This window comes from Squalius cephalus, assembly GCF_949319135.1.
Source record: "Squalius cephalus genome assembly, chromosome: 15".
NCBI lineage: Eukaryota > Metazoa > Chordata > Actinopteri > Cypriniformes > Leuciscidae > Squalius > Squalius cephalus.
Genome location: NC_137136.1, coordinates 24,475,484 through 24,494,718, shown reverse-complemented (window position 1 = coordinate 24,494,718; position 19,235 = coordinate 24,475,484). Strand labels below are relative to the sequence as shown.

The window sequence follows — 19,235 nt, the reverse complement described above, 5'->3', positions numbered from 1 at the left end:
GCATGTTCCCTGGATCAAGAAATAACTTTCATAATGAACTTTATAAACACATTCTTTTACATAAAAGACTTAACAACTTAATATCTTCTCTGCATTTCTCCTCTTCAGCTTCCTATAGTTATCTAATAAACATTGTATGTATATTACAAATATTTCTGGGTCTTTGATGAAGTGCTTTTGTTCCTCTTTTGTAAGCGTCTGCTAAATGCATAAATGTAAACAGTAAAGTATTGTTTTTGTTGTGTGTATTTTGTTTGTACATCTTTTTTTATTATTTACTTATATTTGCCTTAATTAATAAAAAAAAAAATTATAAAAAAAATGGGAGGGGTGGGGGTGGAGTCGTTAAAAAATGTCAGCCGTGATGTTTGAGAAGGGAGTAATTTTTGGCATTACTGGATGTTTTTTAACATAATTATTGCGGCCACAGGATGGCGCTCTCCGCATTCATCCCACTCAACCCTGCCCAGTGCCCACAAATACAGTATACTAAGATGCTGGTCATACATGAGATCATGCGCTTGCATATTCGGCATTCGGGAAATTACATATAAATGAATATCTCCGCTCCAGCCTTTGTATTTTGATGGTTTTAGGCCTTCTGTAATTCACTGAAACATCAACTCGCTGCTGCTGCACTGATGCTTTACAGCGTCTGGGATAAAGACATCATTTCCCCTCAGCGAGCGCGCAATGAATGAATGAACCAGGCAAGTGTTGCTGTGCTTTGCCAGCTAAGGGGAATCGCTAAAAGCTTTTTTTCTGCATTCGTCCCCTTACAATAACGACTTGACGAGGCGTGAAGATGTTCCCGTCGTGCTATTCTAAGCCCAAAAATGGCTCTCAGTTCAAGATGTCTTACACTAAAGTGATTTGTGGGGTGTTGGTGGTGTATGTCCTGCATACGTGCTGGGCCATATACGGCTTCATACACACCAAACCCTGTGACAGCGCCAAAGGGGACAGCTGCGTTACATCTTATCTCACTGTCAAGCCTCGACTTCAGGTGAGTGTATCTAGTTTAAATGTCTTTGTCATATCATGTATTGTAAGTCACCCGTTGCTTCATAATCTTACAGTTATTAATGCGTGTTATCTCTCCACAGCTTAGTGTCTATTCCGCTCTGGACCCCAGTGATGAAGCTGGACACAACCTGCTTTTCAAAGTGGACAGATTTGATATAAACGCCAAGTTCGAAAGGCAAGCTGACCTTTTGTGGTTTGTTACCCATGTGAAATAGCATAATATTAATAACTTATTACGGAAATAATATAGGCCCTACATTAAAACTATATAAGCTACTTAAGTGTGAAGTGAATGTAATTTTTTCGAACATGTTAATTGCAATTAAATTAAAATGTCTTGTATTAAATGTCAAAATCCATCAATATTCAATGCAAACTACTTTTTTATGCATCAGTCATACACTATGGGAGTATGAAAAGCAAATTTTTTCTTGAGGTGTTCCTTTAACCCCGTTGTAGCCTATGCTGAATGTACTGACAGTGATTTATGATCAAATTGAATGATTTAAATAGCATATTTTATAATAACACATTTGTAATGAAGTTGCAATTTAGTACATTTAAAATATATTAACTTAAAATTATAATCAAGTACTTTACATCTGCTCTAGTATTTTAGTCAACATTAAAATAAGTGTACTTAAAATATGACAAAATATAATTAAAACATAATGATTTAAAACATACTTTAAAGTAAAACTTTTAATTTGACCTTTCATTCATTAATATTATATTACAACCCCCATTCCAGAAAAGTTAGGACATTTTGTAAAATGCAGTAAAATCAAGAATCTGTGATTTGTTAATTCTCTTGAACCTTTATTTAACTGACAATTCCAATGGTCAAATTAGTATTTTGTAAATATTAACAAATTTTGATTCTGATGGCTGCAACACACTCCAAAAAAGTTTGGACAGAGGCAAAATAAAGAGACGACAGTGGCAATAACTCTGGGACCACGTGACTCGGATGCGCTGAGATCACCGGACTTGGCATGCCAGCCTTTCGTACCTCAGAGGAGAATCCATCACACTGTCTATCAGTCTTACATCCTCAGACTGATCCAGTGATCAAGGAGTTCCCAAGCTCCACAGACATTTGAGCCCGGTAAATAAAGCCGCCCCCAGAACCAAAACAAAAATTCCTCAGGGGAAACTTGAAGTGTGTTGGTCATTACATGATGAGACACGATAAACACCAGCATGAAACTTCAACACGAGGCAAAGAACAGGAGACAACTGAGGGTTTAAATACACAGTGGCAATGAGGGACAGGTGAGACTAATCAATTAAACAATGAATAACTATGACAACTAAAGAAACATGAAAAGGGAAACTGGGCAAAACAGAACAGAAAGAACTTCAAACTATGAGTCCCAAAATACATTGACCAAATCCGTGACAATCCAGAGAAATCTCAGTCTGTGTAGGCCAAGGCAGGAAACCTCTGTTGAATGTGTGTGACCTTTGAGCCCTCAGATGGCACTGCATGAGAAATCATCAAGCTACTGTATTAAAACTACATTGGAAAACCAACATCAAGAAATGCATTGTATCAGACAAAAATCCCACTTGCAAAACTGTGACAATTAGTATCCTCAAATAGTAATACAGTTGTAAACATGCCTCTGTCTCAACTTTTCTGGAGTGTGTTCCAGCCATCAAAATCAAAATTACAAACAAACTGGTCAGCGAAAAACCTGAAAATCTTTTCTTAGTATTTTTTTCACAGTTAAAAAACAAATCACAGATTCTTGATTTTATTGCATTTTACAAACTGTCACAACCTTTATGGAAATTGTGTTGAATCTGCTTATTTATAAGCTTTTAAGTACACTACAAGTGCACTTTCAATACAATTAAGCTCTCTTCTTTTTCTTAAAAAAAAAAAGGTAATTAAACTTATTTTTCAATAAACTTAAAGTTATTGATGAGAACATACAGGTTTTAAATAATAAAACAATAAATAAGTAATTGGACACATTCTGATTGGGACCAATTAGGTAAAAGTAATTGCAAAATTGCTAGTTCTGTTAGTTAGTTCTGATAAAAGGTCTAACATTCATTTGGTTGCAGATGTTTGTTTTAAAGGAGAACTCCAGTCAATTTTAACATTGAGCTCATTTTTTTGTCAATTTGGAGTGCTGTCAATACAGAGAACAACGACAAAAATCGGTGTTGCCTACACCGTGTTATCCTCTTTTTAAAATTTGCACCCTGTTGACTTCAATGGGGCAAGTTTTAAACCTGCTTTTAGTGATCAAATTTAAATCACTAAATTGAAATTTAGTGATTTTTTTTAGCCTCTTAACATCCTTGATGTGTCATTACAAGTGCACAGCCAATGTGAGTTATTCCTTCAGAGTGAACACGGGTGAATCTGACTGCAGTAGATGTGAAAGATATGAATAAAAATGAAGTTAATTCGGCCAGCGCACATACCTGTATTTATTTCCTGTTTTCGGTTGAAGTCCATAGTAGTCGATTGCCGAGTTCATGCGCGTGATCATAGGTAGCTAAGCAACAGTGGAGAACTCGACAATCGACTACTGTGGACTTCGACCGAAAACAGGATGTAAATACAGGTATGAGCGCTGGCCGAATTAACTTCATTTTTATTAATATCTTTCACATCTACTGCAGTCAGATTGACCCGTGTTCACTCTGAAGGAATCACTCACATGGCTGGGCACTTGTAATGACACATCAAGGATGTTAAGAGGCTAAAAGCAGGTTTAAAACTTGCCCCATTGAAGTCAACAGGGTGCAAATTTTAAAAAGAGGATAACACGGTGTAGGCAACACCGATTTTTGTCGTTGTTCTCTGTACTGACAGCACTCCAAATTTACAAAAAAATTAGCTCAATGTTAAAATTGACCGGAGTTCTCCTTTAAGCCTCTTATTGTTTGATGTCCCTCATATTCCCTTTAATGCATTCTGATCACCCTGTCGGGGTTTATTCTGCAATAACAACCGGCTGGACATACATTATCGCTTATGTGGCACTCTGAATTATGTGCATGTATATATAAATAAAGTGTTATATAAATAAAATGGCCATTTTCCTTGCAAATGCCACTTGGTTTGATTTTAATAATAATTTAATGGCATTCAGATTTTTTTTTTAAATGTGGTTTAAGGGACCAGTATATATTAAAGTATCATCATGGTATTTACTATGTGATCCAGTACCATAGGATCACCACAGTACATTTTTGTTAGGGCTAGATGAAAATCTTATTTCCCATTTAGTTGCAGAAAGTACACTGTGGCTCAGAACTGGTGATCTGGTAAGAAATTGATTCAGTTTGAGAAACTTACTTTAATATGGTTTTGACCATTTTTATTGTACAGTATGTGAATACTGAAACTGCATTGTTTGGTTCCTCAGACAGAATACAATGTTTTGTGATTAAAGGAAGGTGAGTGTCGCGGTTCCTGAGATGACCCATAACAATGTGAGCGTCCATGCTGTGGTGTTTGTGCACAAAAGCGGAGTTTCGCCTTGGAAAGACAGCAGACATGTGCGGCTTGTGACCCGTCTCACCTCTCAAGTGATCCTTCTTCAGTCTGGCACCAGCACTAACCCTGAGGTATTGTGGCAAAGTATTACTGCCCACACTTCTTCAAATATTGAGCTCTAGAGCTATAGTTTCAATGATGCTGTTTGTGAATGTTCATTGGAACTATGGTTTCAGGAAATGCCAAATCGTTTAACTATGCTGCTAACAACTGAACTTGTGACCATAGTTGGCTAATGATGCTTTTGGGAAAGCACACCTGCATAAGAGCATCATCTAAAAGCATAAAATCGTTGGGGTTCTCAACTTTACATACAGTACAGTACAACAAAGTGAAGTATTATCTTACTTCATCAGTCCATGTGCTAAATGAATATACCCTACTTCAAATCAGTTCATATGTTGTAAAAAATCTCAACTGATTAAACACAGTAAATTAAGTTTAGTTGACTAAAATCAAAAATGCATCATGACAGATGTGAAGAGATAACTTGAATGTGGATACTTTCCTGTGTAAAGGCACCAGAAGAGCAGCAGATTGTTTCTTACTGGAAATCACGACTTCCCTTGAACGTAATGAACGAGGATTTTACCTTCAACAGCGCCGCGGTGCCCAGCGACCTTCGCCGCTATATGAAAATGTGAGTTATTATCTGAAACCTTGATGTGTGTGTATCTGTGTCTTAATATATTACCTGGAATTCCAACGCTGTTTGTTTTACTTTCATTTTTATTCCCTCAGAGTTGAAGATGGAAAAAAGGAAAAAAAGAAATTGTATCTGCCACTTTTACTGGTTGATGAACTAAGAAGCCGATTAAAGGACTTAATTGTATTTAAAAATAATAATAATTCTGAGATTCTATTTAAAATGTAAACATTTAAATGCGCTCAATTTATGAATGCACGTTTACATGTTAAATTACACAGGAGATAAACAGCACCACAAAAGCAGTCCCACTGACAATATCATATGACACCATTACCTTACGCAAATTCAGAATATGGATCCACATACAAGCTGTCATATACTCACTCAAACACTTTGGTGAGTGGCATACAATGCATGACATATATGCATCATATACTAGATTCACAAGTTTTCTCAGATTCATCATTTAATTCTGTATTAATCATAAGCCTGTTTTTCTACTTTCCTTCTGGCAGGATTTTCGGAGCAGAATCTTGATGAGATTAAAGCCATGTTTGTTGATAGTGGGCTGCACATCTTGGCTTTGTCCATTCTAGTGCCTGCATTCCATGTAAAAATGCTTTATAAAGATACTTATTTTTATGTACGTTTATTATTATATATTATCATTATCTTACCAATGTAAAATTCTGTTTTGCAGCTCTCATTTGAGGTCTTTGCCTTCAAGAATGACATACGCTTCTGGCGAGAAAAGAAGAGTTTAGCTGGTATTTCTAGAAGATCAGGTACTGATTAAAGAGCTGCAGTGTGTTGGTGCGACGAGACGAGCCACAAATAATGTGTCGCAATTGGGAAAAATGGCTAAAAAATCATGTTTGTCTCTGCAGTTGTGTGGAGATGTTTCAGTACCATCGTAATATTCCTCCACCTAATAGAAGAGAAATCCAGCTGGCTGATTCTGCTTCCCACTGGGATCTCGGCTCTAATTGAGGTATAAAAATAGGTGAAATGTGCTCATTTTGGACTGCTGGCATTTCTTTCTGTTTAAACCAAACCTGACTTTTCTCCACTGTCATTTGTTCTTGAATTTGTAGTTATGGAAAGTGAACAAGGTCTTGGCACTTTCACCCACATTTCATGTAAGTGTTTATTCGTTTATTAGTAAGCACAGTATGGTCTTTTTAAGGAATATACTACACATCGTACTCACTGTAATTTGCTTTCTTGAAGGATGAAAGAATGGATGATTTTGAGCGCGCAACGGAAGACTATGATTCTAAGGTGTGAACAAATTCTTTTTGAACCATTTCAATTTGTTCATTGAACCATTTAGTTCATTATTAATTAATGTTTCCCGAGTTCCTATAGAATTTGCCATCTTTCTTTGACACAGTTTTTTTTTTAGTAGTTTCTCTTTACTTGTACAGGCCATGAAGTTCTTGTCATATCTGATGTATCCATTGTGTATCAGTGGGGCCATATACTCGTACTTGTATCTCCAAAATAAAAGGTAACATTTTTACTTTGAAAATAATATTCATATACTGTGTGTATATATATATATATATATATATATATATATATATATATGGAAATGTTCATGCTTTTCTCCATATATATATATATATATATATATATATATATGAAGAGTTCAGATGCAAAAGCCTCTAAGTGCCATCTGAAATTTTCTTCTTGAATGATCATTTTTAACAAGCTCGTATATTTAAGTTCAGTAATTTCACTTAAATAGCAATGAAAATGACCTATTAATTGTCATTTAAGTGAAACTACTGAACTTAATTATACGAGCTTGATAAAAATGATAATTCTAGAAGAAAATTTCAGATGGCACTTAGAGGCTTTTGCATCTGAACTCTTCATATACACTCACCTAAAGGATTATTAGGAACACCTGTTCAATTTCTCATTAATGCAATTATCTAATCAACCAATCACATGGCAGTTGCTTCAATGCATTTAGGGGTGTGGCCCTGGTCAAGACAATCTCCTGAACTCCAAACTGAATGTCAGAATGGGAAAGAAAGGTGATTTAAGCAATTTTGAGCGTGGCATGGTTGTTGGTGCCAGACGGGCCGGTCTGAGTATTTCACAATCTGCTCAGTTACTGGGATTTTCATGCACAACCATTTCTAGGGTTTACAAAGAATGGTGTGAAAAGGGAAAAACATCCAGTATGCGGCAGTCCTGTGGGCAAAAATGCCTTGTTGATGCTAGAGGTCAGAGGAGAATGGGCCGACTGATTCAAGCTGATAGAAGAGCAACTTTGACTGAAATAACCACTCGTTACAACCGAGGTATGCAGCAAAGCATTTGTGAAGCCACAACACGCAAAACCTTGAGGCGGATGGGCTACAACAGCAGAAGACCCCACCGGGTACCACTCATCTCCACTACAAATAGGAAATTGGACAGTTGAAGACTGGAAAAATGTTGCCTGGTCTGATGAGTCTCGATTTCTGTTGAGACATTCAAATGGTAGAGTCAGAATTTGGCGTAAACAGAATGAGAACATGGATCCATCATGCCTTGTTACCACTGTGCAGGCTGGTGGTGGTGGTGTAATGGTGTGGGGGATGTTTTCTTGGCACACTTTAGGCCTCACTTTGGGCATCGTTTAAATGCCACGGCCTACCTGAGCATTGTTTCTGACCATGTCCATCCCTTTATGACCACCATGTACCCATCCTCTGATGGCTACTTCCAGCAGGATAATGCACCATGTCACAAAGCTCGAATCATTTCAAATTGGTTTCTTGAACATGACAATGAGTTCACTGTACTAAAATGGCCCCCACAGTCACCAGATCTCAACCCAATAGAGCATCTTTGGGATGTGGTGGAACGGGAGCTTCGTGCCCTGGATGTGCATCCCACAAATCTCCATCAACTGCAAGATGCTATCCTATCAATATGGGCCAACATTTCTAAAGAATGCTTTCAGCACCTTGTTGAATCAATGCCACGTAGAATTAAGGCAGTTCTGAAGGCGAAAGGGGGTCAAACACAGTATTAGTATGGTGTTCCTTATAATCCTTTAGGTGAGTGTATATACTTACTGTAGTGGTACTGGAAAATGTGTGAACCCTTAAGAATCTTTTATAAATTTGACCAACATTGAAATCTTCCTGTAAGTAACATCTTTGTTGTTATCTGGTGTGATGCCCTTGAGCAGCAGTAACAGGAACCAAATGTTTCCATGTAACTGTGTAATCAGTTCTATTCATCAGCTTTAAAAGTATTTTGGTCCATTCCTCCTAACAACATTGCCTCAACTCATTTAAATAAGAAAGCTCTATTTCGAATTCATCTTTCTATATAGGTCATATTTATAAAGAAAATTCACAAAAAAGGTTCACAAACTTTTTAGAGCCTCTGTAATTTTATATATATTAATATATGTATTCATGTTTCGTTATGTTGTGTACTCTCAATAGTTGGTACTCTTGGATAACCAATGGCCTTATTAGTGGTAAGAGCTTTAATAATAAAAAGTGTTAATTAACACTTAATTACTTACTGCACAAAGACAAATTCCTCTTCTTTTTTTTAAACATTAAGGTGTTTATGCGTTCGGGTTTCTGTCAATGGTTCCTCAGCTGTTCATCAATTACAAGGTTTGTTTATAGGCCAGTTCTGAAATACAGTTCAACTTCAGTTGTCTTTTTCCTATAATGTTTCCTCTGAATGTTCCTTAAGTGTGTCTTTTGCTTTTCTCCACAGTTAAAATCTGTGGCTCACCTGCAGATGTCCGTCTTGATGTATAAGGTAAGTTACAGTGTTAATTTAATGAGAAATCGATTTTCTGTGATCTTATTGAAAACATACTGAAACTCTCAGAACTCGCAACTTCCTCCCCAGTCCAAAAAGACACCGCAGGTCTACCTATTTCGATTTGTTGACTTGATGACCAGCTTACATCTTCTTTTAAAAGTGACCCAAATCCAATCTGCATTTACAATATGCATTGGTGAAACAACCAGAGGTAGATGTAACTAATGGTTGACACACACCCAAGTAATGTCCCATTTTACTTAACATAAACTTACATTGTAAGAATATCACTAACACTGATGAAAAAACAGTCTAATGTAAGGCTATTACATAGTTTTTGTTAATACAATAAAGTTAGTAAATTGGTATGAGCCACTACAATCATCAAAAATAACACAAAATGAAAATAAAGTTGTATTTTGGGTAACACTTTTTGGTAATTTCATGACTTACTGACAACGCAAGTACCGTGTTTCATGCTTGTATTTTCTTAAAGACTTTCTAGAAGTATGTTTTTTGTTGTTGTTGTTTATTCTTTGACTATGCACTCCGACACGACCCACCAGTTGAGAAACACTGACTTAGAAGAACTGAAAATAAAATGTGTGAAAGCTCATCATATATGTTCCTGGCTGTGTGTAGCACCTACCGCCCTGCATATCCTTCAGAAGGATCTTAAAGTTAGGGCTGAAGCTTATATTTAATATTGAATAATATTACAATGGCCATAAACTAAATTATGATTTTTGGGTGCAAGAAACATCTCAGGTGAAAAAATAAGATAAAATGACCTTTTAATATATATATATTTTTATATCAGAACATTAACTGCTCTCAATGGGGAAAACCAATATTACATTTCTTTTAAGTTGTTTCTGCTTAATAGGGAGTCTTAAGACTTAAATATAAAGAGACCCTTTCCAAAATAGATACACTACTGTATGATGAATTGCTTTTGCTTCTCAGGGCTTGAACACATTCATCAGTGATGTGTTCAGTGGAATAATAACAACCCCTGGACCCCATCAGTTGGCATGCTTCAGAGATGATGTGGTCTTCCTCATCTACCTCTATCAGCGCAGGTGGGGAAAACATAGGAAATAGGATGAAGGAGTGAACAAGTCAATCCACAAAAAGCCCCTTGCAGAGTAATTTCTGTAAAGTAATTCTAAGTAAAAATCTTAGTAATGTAGCTACATTTTCATTAGCATGACATTCATTTTCCTGACAGTATCTACTTTTCCACTAACAAGTTATTTTTTTCCAGTAGGTTTCAGTAGCATTAATAAAACACATTCTCCTAAACTGTCCTCTATCTCTGAAGAATTAGGAAGATTCATTTTAGTTTGGATGGTTTAATCAAATGATGCACAGATTTCTTTTCTAGTCCCTGCTGCATTTTCCAGTCTTATATTAAATATTTAGTTAAATGGTTCATCACTATGTTTTTTGCACTGCGTTATATAAATCACTTTTTGTATTTTACTACTTGTATTTAGGTTTTTATGTTTCAGGTATATAGGTTGCAGATGAATACTTAAATACAGTTCACTACCATTCATCAGTAATTGTTTTTAAGAAATTAGCAATACTTAAGAAATTGTTGTGCAAGGACACATCAAAAGGCATTTATGATACAAATCCATTTGCTGTAACTACATATTCATAAAAGAATACTGAAAAAATGATCACTGTTGGCACAAAAATATTAAGCAGCACAACTGTTTTCAAGATAATGAAAGAAATGTTCCCCATCTGTCTGGTGTCGAAGACGGACACTAGGGGGTCGTACTTGGGATCTCGACTCACTTTTCTGGCTAAAGAGAGAGTCACCTCAGCCACTCTCTGCGCTGGTCCTTCTGCAATGCACAAGGCCACGACGGCTAACACTGAGGGATATGACACTGAGGGCAACAACGGGAGCATTTCTATCGGGTCAATCCCTCACTTTGCATGTTGCTCTCGATGGTGTTCCCGGATGAGTTTGTTGTTGCGTCACATGACGTGCCTGATTTCTCATTCAGGGTCCAGATGAGGATGAGCTGTCAATAGCAGCATCGGACATGAAAGACTCGGCTGGGCTCCCATCCTCCGGTGCGGTGGGCAAGTCTGAGTGTGACTCTGAGTTGGCGGCCATGCTTGCTCAGGCCGTCGAGAGCATCGGGCTAGAGTGGAATCCTCCGTCCTGTCCTAAGCGCTATCGGTTGGATTGGTATCTAGGCTCGGAGCGCGACTCACAGCTGTGCCCTGCCCCAGTACCTTTCTTTCCAGAAGTTCATGAGGAGCACACATAGTCACGAAAGGCACATTTTACTGCCTGGTTCCGCTTTACGAGCTCTTCCACCCTCACTACCCTCAACGGTGGGGCAGCCAAGGGGGGTATACAGAGGTGCAACAGGTGGAGCGTGCAATTGCGATGCATTTATGCCTGCAAAATGCCGCGACCTGGCGTAATCGTACCAGATCTCTGACAGCGAAGGCTTGCGGGAATGCTTGGACAGGCCGCCTCCACCCTGCATGCCATAGCCATCTTGCAGGTCCATCAGGCTAAACCTCTAAAAGAGCTGCTTGTGGGGAGTTCTGAGCCGGGATTGATACAGAAACTACGCTTAGCGACTGACTTCACTCTCAGAGCGACCAAAGTCTCGCCGGAGCCCACAGCCAGGCTGCAGCGTCGAGTTGCCCCCAGGAATGCGACACAGCCCACTCGTCAGGCGACCTCCAAGTACATCAAGAAGGCTTTGAAGCCTTAGTAGGACTTACCACAGGGACCTCTTTCAACGGGTGGGTAATTCCCAGGAGGTAAGTCCATGTGATTAACCTCCCCTAGGGCAGGATGTGGTGTCTGTAGTGTTCTTTCTCTCATCTGGGAGGAAGAGCGCTTCCTCAGCACTCCGGTCTGAAAACAGCTTTCCTAGAAAAAAAAAAAAATAGAAGAACTGAAAAGTTCTTGGAAGTTCAGCTGGAGCAACCTATTCCAAATGTAAGTACTGTCCTTCGGTCCCAGAGTGGTACGAAGGACTACACGGCTTACGTGGAGTGTTGGGTAGGTTACGACTGTGGGAATGCAAATTTATTAAAATGTTTAATTTAGGTTTACATTGAATTTAGCATGTTAAGGTTAGGTATAAATTCTGATTATCAGAGTTTTCTAGCAAAAGACTCTGGTCAGTCCTGTTTTACTGAAACTCTTGGAGTTTGTGTTTTAGCAAGAAAGTCCAGCCAGTCCTGTACTCGGGTCTCAGTGTTTGAATAGATATGCTGAGTGGATTAGGGTGGGCAATGCTCTCAGTCTAGAACCGGTTCCTAAACCTGTCTTTTTCGGTTCCTGCCCCTAAATGTATATAAACTGTAAGAGAACATTCACGTCAGACTTTGGTGACTGCAGCTACCGACAGCTCGTGATCTCAATAAAGAATCCTGCTGAAGAAACAACCAAGTCTCCTGGTCTTTCGATTCTAAGTTCACAACATACGACGTTGCGAGTGCACTTCTTACTCGGCACGCAGTAGCTTGTCAAAATCTGCATCGCCAGAGCCTCGTAACTCAGTTCAGCTGTTGTGACTCTTTCCATGGGGATCCCTAGTGTTAGTCTCAGACACTACATTGAAGTGACTGACAGATAGGGAACATCTCGGTTACTGTTTTAACCTCCGCTGATGGAGGGAACAATACGTGGTGTCCCTCTTGCCACAGCATTGGACCACCCACTGGATGGCCAGGACACACTCTCGGCTCCTCAGCACAAACCTGAATGAGTGGATGCACGCCAGCTCCTTTTCTAACCGTATGTCCGGGGAAGTGGCGCATGTAAATTCCACTCGCCAATTCTCATTGACCTTTTCTGAAATATCAGAGGAATCCAAGTACGACCCCTAGTGTCAGTCTTCGACACCATGTCTCATTCCCTCCATCAGGGGACGGAGTTTTCAACAGTAACAAAGACCTTTCTTGAACACCAAATCAGCATATTAGATGGATTTCTGAAGGATCATGTGACACTGAAGGCTGGAGTAATGGCTGCTGAAAATTTAATTTTTTTATATAAATATAATAAAATTGTAAACAGATATATATTTATAATAGTAATAATATTTCACAACATTTTTACTGTATTTTTGATCAAATGAATGCAGACCCCAAACTTTTGAATGGTAGTAGGCCTATGTATGTATGTAAGCTTGAATATAGTTTACATTATCAGTAGCTTTGAACTTGATACAGTTACAAAGTAGTTTTCCAGGCTTTATTGAGGATACAGTTATTAGCCATGGCTAACAAATGTTCATTTCACTGTCCTCAGGATTTATCCAGTGAGCAAGTCCAGGTCACGTGATTTCGGGGCGTCACACAGGAAGAAACCCAAAGGAAAGCTACATGAAGACTAAGCGTCCTGGACGTTCTCTGACAGCTTGCGCTCTCCATGCATGCAATACAGGAGAAATGCTAGAGCACTGAAGAAGGGCATTACAGTCGTCAAAAGTTGTGTGTATTTTTGTAACGATCTTGCCTCCTGCTCTCTGCTGCAAAATCTACACCTACTTGAACAAGCCAGAACTGATGAGAATAGCAGAGCACACCTGCTTTAGACTAAATCAGTGTGTACTATTCACTCAGGCCGATCCATCCAACAATTAAAAAGTGATGTAAGCTCTAAAGAAACTACTGCAACACCCACCTGGGCTTTTACGTCCTTTGAAAGAATGACTGCAATGGCAAAACCTGTGATTACTAAATCTACACAACTGTTTTTAAACGTCCAAAGTAACACTCACTAGTTGTTTTGAACCGAAATGCACATTCTACAGATTTTGAAACGCATCGAGTTGCCGCTTTGCATTTTTTGTTTGTTTTGCATTTGAACTATAATTGCATACACAGAAGTTACTTTATGACATGCTGTGCACTTCAACAGGAAATTAATGTTGAAAATGTAATGACTTTTTCCATTTTCTGAAATAGCAAGCTTCAGTACAGTATTTATTGCAAATGTTTAAAGAGTATCAGTCTGTCATGTGCATTATTTGGTCTTGTTTATTATGAAAGTATGAAGAGTTCAGATGCAAAAGCCTAAGTGCCATCTGAAATTTTCTTCTAGAATGATCATTTTTATCAAGCTCGTATATTTAAGGTCAGTAATTTCACTTAAATGACAATTAATAGGTAATTTGCATTGCCATTTAAGTGAAATTATTGAACTTAAATATACGAGCTTGATAAAAATGATCATTCTTGAAGAAAATTTCAGATGGCACTGCATCTGAACTCTTCGTATAATTTTACATGAAAAAAAAAGTCAACTATACATCTGTTTGACTATATCTAGGTTTCATTTGACTTTTAAAGAATGTTTTATTAAAGTTTGACAACAGAATTATTTTCTTCTGGGGTTTTCATCTTGTTGCCTTTAAACAAATCCTCCGCACAAACATAAAAGGAGATGATTGTATCAGTGTTTTGGTAGTTTCAAAAATTAGTGGAAGCAGTCTGACCTGTTTAGTCTGCACTCGGAAGGGAGGGAACATAACAGGAATATTTAAACTCTAACCATGATGCCACAGTTAAGCAAACAACTATGTACAGACTCGACTTTTTACCTAGCCTCATAATTATGATTGAATAAAAGTGCTACTGGATTTTTCACCGAAGTCAGTGTAGATTAGTCTGAATTTTCTTACACTATGCGTCTCAGTCGTAAAGCCAAGAAGCCATCATCGGCGACAAAGCTACATACAAAATGCTCTGTTTGTAAAATTCAAATCTAACTGTTGTCATGTAAGAATGCACATTGTGACACAAGGCCAAAAGTATGAGGGAATGCCAGCTGTGCTGGCGTGTGCCTTCTTTCACTTGTTCTTTCTAAAGGAAAGAATGTCTGCATGGGTGGATCTTTGAGGAGACAGTGAGTTTCAGTCAGAAGCAGAAACACCCAGTGAACTTCCCCACACATGCAGTCAGTGCTTCAGCAACATGGACACTCTTTCTAGTCTGCTCTTTTTACTTCTAACTGTACACTCAGGTATGGCTTCTCGTTCACTTGCTTGAATTGCATTTTTGATTGTCAACATGCTTTCATGGTTAATGTTTTGTAATCCATTATGAAATAGCAGTTCTTTAATATCTGTCTAATTTTGTGGTTGGATGGAAATCCAGTTGCTATTTCTAAACTGGTTAAAAAAAGGATTGATAAAATTATTATATGTATATGCTACCGCTCAAAAGTTTGGAGTGTGTAGAATTTTGTACGTTGTTTTTAAAGAAATGACTTGTATGTTCACTAAGGCTGCATTTAATTGATTACAAATACAGTAAAAAATATTGTGTACAGTATTTCTATATAAATAATGCTATTATAACAGTAATAATGTTATAACTGTTTTCTATTTTAATATATTTTAAAGTTTGATTTATTCCTGTGATGGCAAAAGCTGAATTTTCAGCATTCATTACTCCAGTCTTCAGTGTCACATGATCCCTCAGAAATCTAAAATGGAAACTATACTTTTTCAGGATTTATTTAGTAATAGAAAGTGCAAAAGAACATAATTCTTTTAATAATCCTTGCTGTATTAATGCATTTCAAAAAAATAAAAAAAATTATACATATGCGCATATCTGAGTGATCCCAAACTTTTAAACAGTACTATATATTCAACTAGGTTATGGGCTACTTTCTAAGCTGGGGTTCTAACTCTTTCCATGATTATGTAAGGGACTGTTAATATTTACCAAACCTGTAATGTGTATTGTGTAAACAACATTTTCCAGCCCTAACGGTTTCAAGGGTGGTGAAATAGTTCTAGAATAGCCTACAGTGTTCTCTATTGTGAATTTCAGCTGTTAAGATTGCGTAATAAAAAAATTCAAGTCAATATTGATAACATAAATTCATGTATTTCTTTAAAAGCAGGCTATTTTGCTCTTTTGCAGTGAGTGCGCTTAAGTGTTACGTGTGTGGCTCCGTAACATCAAATCAAGAATGTAACAAAAACTCTCAGGACTGCCAGGCTCCTCTGGACACCTGCATGACCACTGTAGGCACACTAGGTGAGCACATGCCCTCGACATTAAAGCGCATCAACTGTGGGGAAATGTAGAAATTCAGGAAGGAAAAAAACAAAACACATTTTATAGTATACACAAATCATGTTTTGTTGTGTTTGAGGCCTCATAGAAGTTACTAATGTTGGTGTCACAGGGGTGCAGATGATGACGTAGACTTTAACAATACACAGAAAATCAACATACAAGGCAAGAAAACACACCTTAACATAAACGTGACCAGACGATGAGTGATACAAACCGAAGGAACTTAAATAGACGGAGATAATGAACTAAATGAGCAGCAGCTGTGACGATTAATCATTGTCCATAGAAACTAATTTTTTTTTTGGTCGTTAGGGTTAGAACGGGTAACTTAGAACTTTAAAACGTGTTTCAAACAAGCGGCAACCTCCCCGTCTCTCTCTGGAAACCAACACGGAAGTGAGTTAAACTGCAATTCGTTGACTGGCCGCTTGAGGCTGGTGTCAAAAGTGAGTCAAATCTGTATCTCCCCCATGTTAAAATGCCAAATTTTACAGCAGAAAAAAAACGTGTTTACAGCCTGGTGTCTGTATGTGGCTTTGGTCTATACAGCTAATTTTGCCCTTCATGACAACTGTGAGGGGGGTGAATTTTTTTTATAACTCATCCGTTTAGTTGATTAATCCTTAAAGTTCTGCATAATTAAGGGTGTGGCCTATTTTTTTACAGTCTATGGTTTCAAAGTGCAAGTTTTTGAAAACGGTCTCCGTGTAAAAACGAAACAAAAACGCGAATCTCTGACGGCATGCACATGCGTGCACAAGAATATCTATGGCAAGAGCTCCTATCAGTCACTGTAACACTTTATTTTACAGTGGCATTGTTACATTATGTTACATAGTTACTAAATAGCAATAGCTATAAATTAAGCAGAATCACTTGCAACTAACCATAAACCAAACCTAATCCATAGTAAGTATAGGCTATGCAGCTACTTAATATTAGCTATAGGCTACTAAGGGGTCAGTGTGTGTCTGATGTGACCCTTCGCATATTAGCTATACTAAGGGGTCAGTGTGTGTCTGATGTGACCCTTCGTATAGAGTTGATCAGGTTGACCATGGCCTGTGGAATGTTCGTCCTAAATTTTTGGTTCTTTTGGCAGTGTGGGCAGGTGCAAATCCTGCTGGAAAATGAAGGAAGCATGAAGTGCTCTGGAAATGTCCTGGTAGACGGCTGCGTTGACTCTGGATTTAATAAAGCACAGTGGACCAAAGTCCTCTTTTCTGATGAGAGCAAATTTTGCATCTCATTTGGAAACCAAGGTCCCAGAGTCTGGAGGAAGAATGGAGAGGCACACAATCCAAGATGCTTGAAGTCCAGTGTGAAGTTTCCACAGTCTGTGTTGGTTTGGGGAGCCATGTCGTCGGCTGGTGTTGGTCCACTGTGCTGTCCACTCAACGCAGCCGTCTACCAGGACATTTCCAGAGCACTTCATGCTTCCTTCAGCAGACAAGCTTTATGGAGATGCTGACTTCATTTTCCAGCAGGATTTGCACCTGCCCACACTGCCAAAAGAACCAAAACCTGGTTCAATGACCATGGTATCACTGTGTAATTACTGTGTGATTTCATGTAATATTCAAATTTTCTGAGATTTTGATTTTGTGGTTTTCACAAGCTGTAAGCTATAATCATCAAAATTATAACAAATAAAGGCTTGAGATATCTCACTTTGCATGTAATGAGTCTATATAATATACAAGTTTCACTTTTTTAATGGAATTACTGAAATAAATAAACTTTTTGATGATATTCTAATTATATGACCAGCACCTGTATATATATATATATATATATATGCCTGTATAAATCATTAAAGATTTCATAGTACCACCATGACCTGAAGTTTTAGAATTATGCTATACTAAGAGCCCTTTTACTTGCTAAAAAAAAAAAAAAAAAAAAAGCGCATAAATGAGCTTCCAAAACATTGAGGCAAGAACAGATTTCAAGAGGATACACAAAAAGCTGGATGCGTTAGTCATAAAAAACAAACTATTCAACATGGTAGAGGGAAAACTAGATAAACTTTGAATTTGTCTTTTTAGGAAGTGTTACTGCCATTGTGAAGTCATGCTCCTATTCAAAAATCTGCACAAGTGCTGCTGCATCTGCCTCTGTGGACAGTAATGGAGATGGAGTCCAGGTGACATGCTGTAACAGTAACCTGTGTAACTACAGTGGAGCTGCCAGCGTTACACTGCACAGATGGCTGTTGGTCCTACCACTGCTCCTCATCACCCTCCTCTTCAGACAGAACACTTGAAATGTGAAACACTCAGGGTACTGATGGATTAAATCTCATCATGGACTAAAATGGTCTTCATACTGAAAATCCAACCTTGTAACTACTGAGCTAAGCTATCTAGAAAACTTAATTTCCCCTGCTTCATTACTTGTTTGGTAACCTTTTTGTTGAAAATAAGGATGTCAGTCCATTAACCTATCATGTATTCCAGACATCTGATCATATGTAAGTAATTGTTTATGAAAACGTATGAAGGATTTTAAAGTTGGCAAGAGTTGCACAAATTATGGCCTGTGTAAACTATGTGTATAATGAAATGTTAACATAATTCAGGCCCTAGATTTATGGATATAGGTGTTTAAAACCATTTTTTACTTGAATGAAAAACTGCGGTTCTAATAAATAAAATTATAAAATATTCTAGTTGTTTTATATTAATCAATGGTAACAAATTAACTTTCAAAAACGTTAATGATACACTTTGGAACTGTAAATAAAACTCAATGCATTTTGCGAATAACATTGTTTTGGTTTGTTATCCTACTGCTCATACAATTTTCACTAGGGGTCATCGGATGCAAAATTCACTTTTATATGGTGTTTACATATGGGTCAATGACGTATAAGGGTTTTCAACAGGCCAATTTTAAAATACGAAAATTAACAATATATATTGCAATTGTTCAATCATTAAGAATGTTGTGTACATATAAATTCAAATAAAAAAATTAAATTAAGTGATTTTAGTGTTTTTTCATCTAGATGAATTGTCCATAGGCTTAAAAAATGTCATGTGGGGCGACCGTGATTTATCTTAAAATTAATTAATTTCCTTAACATAAATGTATTTTTTTTACATGTTCTCAGTAATTAAAGTGTTTAAAAATAGAGTATTTAAATTTCTTTTG

General features: G+C 37.5%; 2 protein-coding genes across 2 annotated transcripts; both read left to right on the top strand.

Moving 5' to 3' along the window:
- The first annotated feature begins 468 nt into the window (after positions 1–468).
- On the top strand, positions 469–14,362 carry LOC307172975 (lipid scramblase CLPTM1L-like). Its single transcript, XM_079895749.1, has 17 exons — positions 469–1,006; positions 1,107–1,201; positions 4,446–4,620; positions 5,068–5,189; positions 5,291–5,378; positions 5,477–5,594; positions 5,714–5,808; positions 5,899–5,983; positions 6,086–6,189; positions 6,293–6,337; positions 6,429–6,479; positions 6,626–6,708; positions 8,654–8,688; positions 8,778–8,833; positions 8,940–8,984; positions 9,957–10,072; positions 13,294–14,362. The coding sequence occupies exons 1-17, from the start codon at positions 806–808 to the stop codon at positions 13,376–13,378; spliced, it is 1,599 nt and encodes a 532-aa protein (XP_079751875.1). The 5' UTR covers positions 469–805; the 3' UTR covers positions 13,379–14,362.
- Positions 14,363–14,889: 527 nt separating this feature from the next.
- On the top strand, positions 14,890–19,044 carry LOC307172754 (ly6/PLAUR domain-containing protein 2-like). Its single transcript, XM_079895343.1, has 3 exons — positions 14,890–15,009; positions 15,921–16,037; positions 18,128–19,044. Exons 1-3 carry the CDS (start codon positions 14,961–14,963, stop codon positions 18,343–18,345), a joined length of 384 nt encoding a protein of 127 aa, XP_079751469.1. The 5' UTR covers positions 14,890–14,960; the 3' UTR covers positions 18,346–19,044.
- Positions 19,045–19,235: the final 191 nt, after the last annotated feature.

Coding starts and splice junctions, on each gene's coding strand:
- LOC307172975 (XM_079895749.1), top strand. CDS start 806: ATGTTCCCGTCGTGCTATTCTAAGCCCAAAAATGGCTCTCAGTTCAAG. Junction 5,984..6,085: donor TGGTATTTCTAGAAGATCAG/GTACTGATTAAA, acceptor TTGTCTCTGCAG/TTGTGTGGAGATGTTTCAGT. Junction 6,709..8,653: donor TTGTATCTCCAAAATAAAAG/GTAACATTTTTA, acceptor TACTCTCAATAG/TTGGTACTCTTGGATAACCA.
- LOC307172754 (XM_079895343.1), top strand. CDS start 14,961: ATGGACACTCTTTCTAGTCTGCTCTTTTTACTTCTAACTGTACACTCA. Junction 15,010..15,920: donor ACTTCTAACTGTACACTCAG/GTATGGCTTCTC, acceptor GCTCTTTTGCAG/TGAGTGCGCTTAAGTGTTAC. Junction 16,038..18,127: donor GACCACTGTAGGCACACTAG/GTGAGCACATGC, acceptor TTGTCTTTTTAG/GAAGTGTTACTGCCATTGTG.